Source organism: Dendronephthya gigantea, unplaced genomic scaffold (genome assembly GCF_004324835.1).
Source record: "Dendronephthya gigantea isolate DGI-Jeju-01 unplaced genomic scaffold, DenGig_1.0 000112F, whole genome shotgun sequence".
In the NCBI taxonomy this organism is placed as follows: Eukaryota; Metazoa; Cnidaria; class Anthozoa; order Malacalcyonacea; family Nephtheidae; genus Dendronephthya; species Dendronephthya gigantea.
Window position 1 is genome coordinate 101,052 of NW_021163122.1, and position 12,387 is coordinate 113,438.

The 12,387-nt window shown below is 39.8% G+C and overlaps 1 protein-coding gene across 2 annotated transcripts in view; it reads left to right on the top strand.

The window, feature by feature from the left end:
- Positions 1-203: 203 nt before the first annotated feature.
- The window catches only part of LOC114535180 (von Willebrand factor D and EGF domain-containing protein-like), a 59,912-nt gene continuing 47,728 nt past the window's right edge, over positions 204-12,387 (top strand). For both annotated transcript variants that reach the window (XM_028556560.1, XM_028556561.1), the window contains exons 1-2: positions 204-657; positions 904-960. In XM_028556560.1, coding sequence (XP_028412361.1) covers positions 216-657; positions 904-960 — 499 coding nt within the window. In that variant the 5' untranslated portion in view covers positions 204-215. The remainder of the gene's footprint in view (positions 658-903; positions 961-12,387) is intronic.

Sequence of the window (12,387 nt, forward strand, 5' to 3'; positions counted from 1 at the left end):
GACCAATGAAACGCTGCGAACAGTAAACTTTCACAAGTGGTATATGATAAATTTATTCTGTTATTACCATTTTTGCGTGGGCAGCAATCACTAGCCAATGGGTAAACTCATATATACCGCACACAGAGATGGATGACGCTTGAGCATTTATGTCCTATTTAATTCAGCACTGTCAGTATTAACAATCCATTTCTTAGTCGCGTTGAAACATAGCAATGGCATCAATTGCTGTGTATTACTGCTTATTTCTTCTGTTTTGCTTTGGTGTGCTAGAGGGGTATAGTGCTTGCGATCATATAAACTATACCACGATCAATAACATTCGTCGCAGTACAGCGTACAATGCTACGGCTGGATTGTGTGATCGTGGTTTTATCAAAGATGGATCGTGGTACCGATTTCAGAGTGACGCCGGTGACAAAATGCCCGAGTTTAATCCAGGGATTAAGAGTTGCGGAACATTCGTCCCCATTTGGCTGAAAGGAAATCATCCATCTACAGTTGGCGTCGAGGTTGACAGGATGGCGTGTGCGCCACTTCCACATGCCTATCCATTCGACTGTGGCCTCAAATATGATATTAAAGTGATAAACTGCGGACGTTTCTTTTTGTATCAACTAAAGGAACCTTCAACTTGTAACATTGCTTACTGTGCAGGTACGTCAAACTGAAGCACGGACAGGGAATGCCTGTCAGTTGTATTTTTATAGTGTAGCGATTGAGTGAGACTCAACTGCAATAAATTTAGTTCCGTAATTTTCCATGCAAAATACACAGCCTACACAGGTTAAATACCAGTTTTGTGAACACGCTTTATGCGTGGTTTGTTTGCAGACATATAATTGTGAGAAATGGCGATTTTTAGATCAAAATTTGGCATTGAAAGTTAGGATTATTTTTCAGGTACAAAGCTGGGAAAAGGTTGTTCTATCGACGGTTCGTCAATTCCTGTTTGCTCTGGTAAGATGCACATTATATGTACATATTCTCATAGATTTTAGCTATAAATACAAAAGAGTGGTTGCGTTGCTAAATTTAAATCTTGTAGGCATTTGTCTAATGTAAACTTCCTCGCGAAACACCATAAAATTAACCTGTGTCAGAGCAGGTTAGAACAATAAGTTTGCTTGCAATACAGACGCTGAGCAACCAGGAAGTAAAGTGTTGTTGTCTAAGAATTTTTCAAAGCATGTTTCAAGCATGTTTTATCGATTCAACTTAAGCTTTTAGATTATTTTTCGAACAGATTTTGTTCACATTCTACATAATTAACATAAGATAAAAAATAATTGATTGCAAGACTTGCAATCAATTGATTGCGAGACGCTTATCTCGACTTGTTCGCATTCATTGTTGAACATGATCTAATGATAATCGTTTTAAAACGTATGGTACATAATGCTAAAACTTGGGTGGCTACATGAGTTACCTGTGTAGTAGACTGCAGTCGTACAGAGCAGGAATTCTCTGCTGTGCTTACGCTTAGTTTCTTGAAATGAAAGTGCTTAATTTTTGTCATAGCCGAAGCTAGATGCGATAAAAAGGGGGTGCATAATTTTATTCATATTCTCGTTCTCTCCGACGGATTTCTTTTGTACGTATACGCGTTTTCAAAAGAAATCCGTCAGGCAGAACATAATTTTGAATATTCAATTACCGTTCAATTAGTTTCAGCCCTGCGTGGGGTTGGGTTATCATTGACATTGTGTATGACACTTAACAAAAGTCTACACTGTAAATCTCGCAGTGTTACGCCAACACCAAAATGGTGTAGGATAACACCAATTATATCATTCACTTTATAGTATTCTGAAATCTGATTGGTTAAGTTACCTGCAAAGAACTGCGTGCAAATATCGATTAGCGGCAAATAACTGCATGCAAATACGTTTCTCAGCATGGCACTTTAAAAATGATTCGTCAGCTGAAATAACACATATCGTTAATCGTTTTGTCGTTAAAATGGGTCGCTTTGTCGCACTGAAGGAGAGCGATCTGGCAGTGGACTATAGGATGAAAAATACTCTCAATCGAAAATAAAAAGAAGCAACAGAAGTTGCCATAAAACTTTTTCGGGGATATTTACTCGAAAACGTTTGAGAGAAGCTGAGATTTCGTAGTCTAAAGTGAAACTTGCCAAGGTTCTGGAAAAAGTTATCCCGAAGCAAGAAACAAAATGAAACTTACTGCACAAAGAACGTTTGCAACAATTTTTCGACAGTCAGTAGAATAATCAAATATGAATAGATAATTTTTATAATCAAAGATCAAGCCGGTAAAATTAGAGCGCGAGGGAATGGCGAAAACGCAACACAAACCACAAAATAATAAACAAAGATCTCCCTTCGGTACTCTGCATGAAAATAATTTATCTTCTCGTCACTGCAGAAGAGTGTGTTGTTGCGTTCAATATTTTAAAACTATAATAGGATAATATTGGAATTGGCTGATATACGTAAAACATTACATTACCGTTCTTTTGTTGAAAAAAGGACGGGACATTAAAGAAGGTAGCTACGTAGACGTTTCAAATTAGACTGGAACATGCACCTTCTTATTTTGAACGAACTTAAGGGCGTTTTGAATCGTTTTAAAATTAACAAAACGCCTGTTCTGGCGTTAACTCCGGCGCACGTGCCAGTCTTTAATATAGAGCTTCTGAACATAAACAATACAGTTCATTTATCGCTTCCGTTTCAACTACGAACCCTATAGGAAGTGCCGGCGGTTTCCGAGACTGCTGAGCTCTGTTTTCTGGGCAAATTAAAGGCATGCAACTGCAATAAACAATGACACTTTTTGAATAGAATAATGGCATTGTGCCAGAGCACATGCCGATTTAATTCAACCAAAAGTAACAAATTATAGCTAATTGTTACAATGTTCGTATTTTAGTACAGCACAGAAAATGTGGGGTGATAAAAAACGCCACCAGACGACTGAGCTAAGGAGGGCGCCCCACCCCATCAGGCTTGGGAAACGCTGGCAAAACTAGATTATTAGAAAAGAAGAAAAATAGAAAAGCAAGACAAACGGGAAAAGTTACGCAATATATATTCGCAAATCTATAGTAGAGTAACTACCCTGCACTTTGTTTGCATCATCATGTTTCAAACGTAATGGTACCCCGGAAGACGCGATTGCGCTGAAGCCGATCCTGAACCTAGCCACTGCATTAGAACACGGAGCGACTTCTTCTAGGCAATTGCTACCTTGACACCTATCATCTACTCATCATGCAGTCGCTAGCCTAGCCCCTGCATCAGCTTTACGACAGACACAATTACGCATTTCAACTACGACAATATAGCGCATAGCCGTTTGCCTCGCTAAACACAGAAGGCAGCCCCCGTCAGTTCCACATAGTTACAGAAACGAAGAAGTTAAACTAGGAGCTCTAATGTATTTGCGAAATGCATCCGATCGCCAGCGCCCCATAGCACGTATATGGGTATCAGAAAAACCCCGTTCCGCCGCGAAAGTGGCCGCCCCGATACGAAAACTGTGTCCTTTGTACCTGGAGGGATCTAGGCCACTGGACCGAAAAACTAATGATAAGACGTTGGTAAATAAAGAACGAGGAACGGCGGAACCCGAACTCAGTCGAAACAAAGGCCCGTTGGAAAAACCGCGGACAGCTAAATAATCAAGTAATCCTTGAACCGGACATAGATCCGCACGACGCGACAACGTTATGTCGACTGGGCTTTGGTTGTAAGAATGCTTAAATTCCAGAAACGTAGTCTTAAACCCGACTACGGCATTCGTGGCGTCAACAATCTTAACTAGCTGGTTGATATGGAGCACGGATGACGACCTAGAGCAGGTAGTAATCTCACCTACTCTCAAAAAGGCGAAAAAGGCAGTGGTGCACATGGCTCTAAACAGCTTAGCGTCATAGGCGGTCGAGCTAAGAGAGGATATATGTAGCAAAACATTGCGGAGTATCGGCAAGGTAATTGGTAAGCGAGAATCCATCCTACTGCCTGTTTTTTTATAGCCTTTCAAAAGCTCTATAATCCCGGCCAGCAAACTTTGGTAGGGTCAGAGTAACCGGCCAGGCGCTAAGCGCTGTCTAAGAGGCATACCTATGCTGGAACATAAAAGCAATAAATAAACTCAAGTCTGATGGTGAAATAGGAATCGACACTGACGCTGAGTGAAAAACCTCGTGCGAAAATTGTTGGTACAAACGCCAAGCACGACGATAAGTTGGAACTGACGACGGCTTCAAACTTGATTGGAGGAGAGTGGAAGTTATAGCTGCCAATTGCGTGGTAGAAGCTGGAAGGGAACCACCGTTGGTGACGAATGGACGCTCGCGGATGCTAGCGATCGGAATTTTGAAACCTGTAAACGTGACAAGGCGTCAGCCCGAATGTTTTTTACACCTGGAACATGTTTGGCACGGAATAAAATATTGAATTTTAAACAAGCCAGCACCAAACGGCGAACAAATATCATCACGGTGGGATCCCAAGAGGTGATCTTATTGATAATCTCGACCAATGCTGCGTTGTCTGTGTAAAATAGTATGCGTTGGTTTTGCATAAAGGCGGATTTCCACTTACAGCGAAATCGTTCGCTAGCGAAATATTTGCATATTTTCTTTTGAATTCGAAACAGTCAAGTGGAACTAATTTATTTATTCTGTTAAAATTCAAAAGAAAATATGCAAATATTTCGCTAGCGAACGATTTCGCTGTAAGTGGAAATCCGCCCTAAGGTGACCCCATAAAAGTACACTTAGGACGATTGGATAAAATTCTAAAATAACAATGTTTAACTTTTTCCAATCCTCGGGCCAAGCACCGAAACACCAGTGATTTCCAAATATGGCCCCAAAGCCAAATCCAGCCGCTGCGTAAGTGTATAAATTCAAAACCTCGGATGGGAGCCAATTGTCAGAACGAAAAAACGAGCGGCCATTGAAATCGTCAATAAAAGAATTCCAAAGATTTAAATCGGCTTTAACGGACATTGTTAATCGGATAGAATAATGAGGCAGAGCGATCCCCTTAGTGATGTCAATCAAGCGACGCAAAAAAGCCCGTCTTGGTGCTACTACAGTACAAGCAAAATTTAACAAGCCAATTAAAGATTGAACCTCTCTTAAAGTAACCTTTCTCCCTTTAAGCATTTCGGTAAGAATAGATCCCGTTTTGACGATTTTATCATTGGTTAAACGAGCTTCCATCGCTTTTGTGTCAAGCTCGATACCGGCAAAAGTCAGGATATTCGAAGGGCCGGCTGTTTTCTCATGGGCATTTGGCACCCCTAAATAGTTACACAGAGCTATAAAATTTTGTAAAGCAACGCAACATTGGTCGTACGATACGCCTCCGATGAGGTAGTCATCAAGGATATGAATAAGATGCTGTATGTTTAAACGCGTCTTAGCTACCCATTCAAGGGCGGTGCTAAACATTTCAAAAGTGCGGCTGGAAGATGCACAACCCATCGGCATAGCGCGGTCAAAATAATAGTTGCCTTGCCATAAAATCACCAATAAGGGGTAATCGCTAGGACGTATGGGAATAATCCGGAATGCGCGCTTAATATCAGTCTTAGCCAAAAAACAATCTCGCCCCAAACGTTTAATAATGGCAATGGCATCATCTACTCGACTATAAGAAACCGAAGTATTTTCCGAGGAAATACCATCATTGATGGATGACCCTTTTGGAAAGGATAAATGGTGAATTAGCCGAAAGTCACCCGGAACTTTTTTAGGTACAACCCTTAATGGTGAAAAATGAAAATTGGGAAATGGGATGCGGTCAAATGGCCCTGCAATTCTACCTGCCGCAATTTCTTTACCCAGTTTAGCACTAACCACCTCAGGATTCTGATTCGCCGAAGCTTAATTGTTAGAACAAAACGAGTGGGGAACGCCCTCAAAATGAAGGGGAAACCCGTAATTAAAACCTTCAAATAATTTTAAAACAATTGCAGCATCATATCCTTGCAACAAAGGCATTAAACAGTTAATTTTTACGGGAGTTGGGAGTATTTCCGGTAGCGGCTGGGCCTGATCTCGCAGAAAGTTTAAATAACTGGCCTGAGGGACGAAAATTACATGCTTTGGCCGGATGTGGAGATCCACATTTAAAACAAGCGTGCTTAAAAGAACAACCCGTACATTTAAACCCTCTATGAAAGACACGACAGAAACCCAGAGGGACAAATATCCCCGACGAGGCGGACTGAGATTGTGCGGGTCCAGGGGCAGAACGATTCGTCGTGCTGCGATTAAAATTTTGAGCCCGAATCCACAATTCAAAATGAGTGGTCCCTCACAGCATATCTTGTAATTTTGTTTGGCGTAAGTATCGAAACTGCGTATCGTAAAATCGCCAGTTGGCGCCGCGGGCAGCTAAATCTCGAACAACCTCAGAATACTTCATTAATGCAGGTGCCTCCTGGGGGAATTTGCTGGTATATACTCCAACAAAAATCTGGAAAGCGGACGTCCATGTCTCAATGGTGTTTATAGGTTTAACTCTACTAGTGGGTTCCAAAGACAGTGTGGGAACTGAGCCTTCATGCTGACTAACAGATAACTGATAACGGCTATCGCCCCCTTTTGGACTCAGTAGGGAACCCAATTCAACGAATTCATTGGCCCAAATTTTTGCTTTTAGCTCTGCGCTAACTTGAGCATCAATAGGGATGGCAATTGAATTAAAGTCAGCGCATAAAGGACGTGGACGTTCCACTGCCAGACTTATGTTTGGCTCACCTGCTAAATGTTCCAAGGCTGATGCCACCGGCCCCTGCACTTGGGCATCAACCTGCGAACTATTATAACTAACTGGTACTTCCCTTCTTTCCGACGGCGACGTTGACGAGGAAGGCTGGTGCTGCGTCCGTACTGCCATTGACTCCACCACAGCTTGGGCCACGGCAGTTGCAATTCGCGCGATGTTGTCGTCGTTCAAGCCAGAAACAAAAGGCGAAGAAACCACAGTGTCGTTCCTGGGTGAGGCTGATGTTGTATTATGAGAAGGAGCTTGATTTTGAACTTGATGCCGTTGACTTCGAGGCCAAGGTGTCGTTCGGGCACGGCGTTGAATTCTAGTGCTCGGTCGGGTGACAGGCATGATTGTTGATTGATGATCTAGGAAGAAACTCGACAGGCAGCTACCAGCGCGAGTAAAACGCTAATGCGATGGAAATGATGTAGACAGATAATGATTAATAACTATAATTCTATCTGAAAGTAATAAAGACAATACAGTTTTTAGTGAATGGCATACAACAAAAGTAGCCGACATAAATGGGCAAAAGTACATAAAACACGCTGGCCAACCCACTGTGTGTTGAAAACAGCTAATAAACGATCTTGTCCCATCTAGACATATATTTTTACCCGTCGAATTAACCGTGGCCTAAATTTTGCTCTGTCACACAGATCTGAACAGGACACACAAGTACGAAGCAAGACAATACACAAGACAATACGCGATATAGTACAAGCCACTAATCCCATGACTTCAGGTTACTTCGCGGCAACTAATAATTGCTGAATTCTCAATTCTCATTCCGCAATTGCCATAACTGTCTGTACAGCCCAAAAAATACATTCCCATGGAACCCATGGGAACCGAAAAGCCAACTTGGAAAACTGACCAAGGTTGGCAAAAAGTTTATTGAACCCAAAAACAATACAACACCTATATAAAAACAATGATATTATAAATTTTGATAAGGAAAGAGCTGGCCACTATAAACCACGGCCTGCATCATGAATGTAAAAAGGAGAGAGCTTTCAAGATTGCTCCCCGATAGCTTTTATACAAAATGAACTGTCCTTGCGGATTACAGTGAACTCCATCACAGGACAACAAATTGTGGCCAGCTTTGTGAAATGCGCGATGTTCCCAAAGGAAAACACCAGGCATATTGTCAAGCACAACTGACAAATACTGACGTAAAAGCGCCCCTCTTTTATTAAACTCAGCATCAGGGATTTGCGAATGACGGATATTCCTTTCAATCACCTGACACACGGCGACCGTATCAACATGCAAGTCGTTCTTTAAAAACACAACAAGTTCTTCCAAACGAGAGCCCGCGCCTCGGGAGACAACGCAGATAGATCATTTGTCCCCATTTCTAGGACCACTATGTCCGGACGTTGACTTTTAAGGAAAGGTAAATCGTATTGAAAGACCTTATCTACCGTTCGCCCGCCAATTCCGTGCAAATTAACATGACCTGACGATGCCAAATTAAAATTTTGTTTAGCGCGGGGATCAAAATTGCTATCCAAATCGTCCCGTAAACGGCGAACAAACGAATGGCCGAAAATCAGTATATGTGGAACAGTACTACTCATGTTAGTACGAATAAAATAAAAATACAAATTAAATAGTACAATACCTTGAAAAATGAACAAAATCTCAGTGAAAACCTCCGATGAAAACTTCCGAAATTGCTTCGGCGAAATCAAATATAGAATGACCATGAACCTTTCGAATCTCTTTATATAGGTATGCTGACTGTGCACGTGAAACATGCTCCATGCACGTGAGGGGAATATTACTTAACTGTAACAAAGTGCGAATAGCCTTGAACTTTTTCATTCCGCTAGGAATAAATCAAGAGAGCACGTTTTCCAAAACGTAACAAAGTTTCCCTGTACTCAAATCTATAGATAGGCCAGTTTACAAAAGAGTTTCCCTCCATTGCTCTACGCGTGCGTTACCACATATAGCTATAACATTACCAGAAATGTGGGACATTTTGCGTCCGCAATCGCAAACCAGCGGTTTTATGCATAAGTGCTGACTCATCAAAAATATAAACAAATATATGGCGACTCATTCGGTAAAGAGAATTAAGAGAGATCGTGTTCCATATGTTATTTTAAACAATTTAAGTACGGCAGACATCTTTTATGATGCCCCGAAAAAAAGAAAAGTTAAAACTATTGGAGTTTACCAAGCTGAACGGGTGGTTGCATGCAAACGGAACAAAAAGGTATTGTAGCATGATAAAATCGCTATAGTTTAAAGGATTATGGAACCGGTTTCTTGGAGAATACAGTTGGTTTTTTTGGCAAATATATAAACTTTGAACGTTAATGAAGCAATTTCGATGCCGAGGAGAAGATTTCGATTGATGTATTTCAGCACAATAGGCAAGGTTTGTTGCATATATTGTCAGATTCGCATACAATGTATACAATTTCTATGCCGGTAAATACTGCGTAAATATCAAGCTCGGGAACTAAATGGTTTTTACTTTATAAATCATCTTTAGAATTAATGGATTCCTGAACCAGAAATGAATATGAAATGATGCAGAGGAAACATGATTTACGGCCTATTGATGCAATATTTAGGAAAGTTTTGTATTCCTATACTAATTCTACCATTATTAGACGCCATTTTATTGTTCAATTTGTTGCAATATCCACCATTTTGACCCACATTTCTGGTAATGACGTCATCCACAAACCACAAATAAAGTCAATAAACTAAGAAATAATACACGCAAGCAATAAACTTATTATTCGCTACCGCAAATAACTCCTATTCGCATTTAGATGCCTTGCGAACCTAAATGTTCGATCGCTAAATTCAGAAGCACATCGTACTTTAACTGAGTATAGAAGTTCAATTGTTCAAAAATGTAAATAAACCGCATGATACATTCGCTTTGTCTTACACTTTGCCTTTGGAATTCGCGCTCATATATTAAATCTTCAATCCCGTGCAAACTACGACGTGTCAACGCGCCCATACACGACCACATCATCTTGTTAATTGGCGAAATAGCAGCGATATTATTAAAATAGGACCAGAATCTATACGTATTAAATATATTCTTACCCCAACTCAATCCAAACTTAATCTAACAGCATCAAAAGAACGGTTTATTTGTTCCTCTTGGAAGAATTGCCGTATCATGCGAGCGAAATCGAATCGCGCATCGGAAAATTAGCCAAAGCTGTGCACCACAACTCTTGGGAGATAAGACTGGGACAGCCTCGTTCCCAGGCACTTTAAATAAGATAAAATATAGGAACATTACAGGCTTTTTACATAGATCAGTGGCTTAGCAGAGCGAGCACGCAAGGAATTTTGGGGAGGACGCGACGGCAGCCTCGTTCCCAGGTGCTTTAAATAAAATAAAATATAGGAACACTACAGGCTTTTTACATAGATCAGTGGCTAAGCAGAGCGAGCACGCAAGGAATTTTGGGATTTTCCTTGCGTGCTCGCTCTGCTTAACCACTGATCTATGTAAAAAGCCTGTAGTGTTCCTATATTTTATTGTATTTAAAGCACCTGGGAACGAGGCTGAGACTGGGACGTAGTTAAATACGGTCACATACCATCCTTGTCCCCAGTGCCTAGCTCTGTTGCTCTCCACATGTGTGTCGAACCGTGTGTCCCGCATGGGGAGGCAAGACTTGTCCACTACCCCAAAAGCTCTTAGTTATATTCAATGACACAAAAGTGTTTAAATTGAACAAAATGATAACAAATGACGACTAAATTTCCAGTGGCGGGAAAATTATTCGGTTACATCACTACATGTGTTCGCCAAAGCAAACCTATTGTAGCTCAATAAAACAATAAATTCCTCGCTCATTACATTACGTAGAATGCATATTTGATGCTGTTTACCTTCGCAGGGTTTCACTGATCTTTAGTGACCCTTTAAAGACGCAAGACTAGATGTCGTTCCAGCCTTCATAAAAAGGCTTGGAGAAATTTGAAATCTGTGGTTAAGCGTCACCACAACTTCAAAAATAAAATGTTACTCCTATTTTATCTTATTGTATCGCACCTGTAGCCCCGTTTACAGTATATAATTTATTGTCACAGCAAGGATAAAATTGGCATCAGTACTTGATATCCAGTTTTTATCCATTCTCGGCCTTTCGGATCAAATTGGCACATGTACCCGCGGTGCCGCGCCAGGAAAGCTATGGTTTCCAAGTTTCAAAAAAGGGAATAAAATTAACACGTTAAAAATATCGTTTCAAAGTGGCAACGAAATTTGGCTATTTCCTTACTAAAAAGTTTCAAATCAACAACAGCATAATAAAAAGCAATAGCTACTGCTGATAGTTGTCTAAACAATTTTTTATTTTCTTCATCCCGGGGCAAATTTCGCCTTTTGTTAATTGTACATTATAGCTATGTAAATCATAAAGTGTGAACATTGCCCATTCAGTCTTGCTGCATTATACCTTGCCAGCAGTTAAGTAATGGTTTAAAATCGAAATTCCAAACGATTATATAGGCCAACATATTCTTAGCCAAATTTGTCTGCAAGTCTGTTTAGAACAAATCATAGACCAATCAGCTCACAAATCTCAACATCGGACCATCATAACTGATCATGGTTACATCAAACAATAAATTGTTGCTTCGTTTTCTTCGTTACTTCGATAAAATAAATTCATTTTGAAATATAATTTTTAACTATTTGATCATTTGATTCGCTCTACTAACAACTTATAGTATTCAGCACTCTTCTGTCTTTAAAAACAATAAATTTATATTTATATATAATTGATATAGTAGCCATGTCCGGTATATGGATTACATAAGATAGTATTTATTAAAAGAAAGACGAAGAAAAAACCTCAAATATTATTTTATTCTGTGATGTCAGTCGACGGCAAAAAGTTTTGTACTTACGGCGTTTTTTTTTTATATAAAATTCAAATTAAACTTTCACAAACACTTTTTGAAGTTAAAGCAAAGGTGTAAATAGCCTTTCACAGATTTATGCGTTTGCATAAAAAGCTGAAAATTATAAAAAGCTGAAAATTAAACTAACAAACGGCATATAAAGCTGAAAACTATAAAGGCCCACACAGACCGGACGTGATTTGGCAACGCGGCGCGATTTTTCAAAATTTTTAATTTTCCAAAAGCAAATAAATTTTAACCTATAGACCAATTGCGAAACTTAGTAACCGCGCCTTCGCTCAACATGGAAACGAGGCTTATTATGCAAAAAAAAATATTTGTATTTTTTGCAGTACAAAGCTATTCGCCGAGTTATATGCCGTTTTTCGCCTTTGTTTTACATATTTTTCGATAACTTTCAGCTTGGTTTCATCGTTGTTATCATAGTTTTCAGGTTAGGAAGTTTTGCTTTCAATTGAGGCATTTTTGTGGTGTTTTCAATGAATCTTTTCGGCTGCTTTCGTCGGGGAAGTATGGAAAAGGCCGACACAAACTCAGGTAAAAATTTAGTTTTTCCCAACTATTTCGTCTCAAGTTTTGAAAATGTATTTCATTTTTCTTCCTCTTATTTGTGCAAAATTTGGCGATATATATTTGGTGCAAAATCTATGTTTTTTTATGTCAAAAATTATTGAAAAGTGACAGTCAGATTATATAATTTTCAAACCTG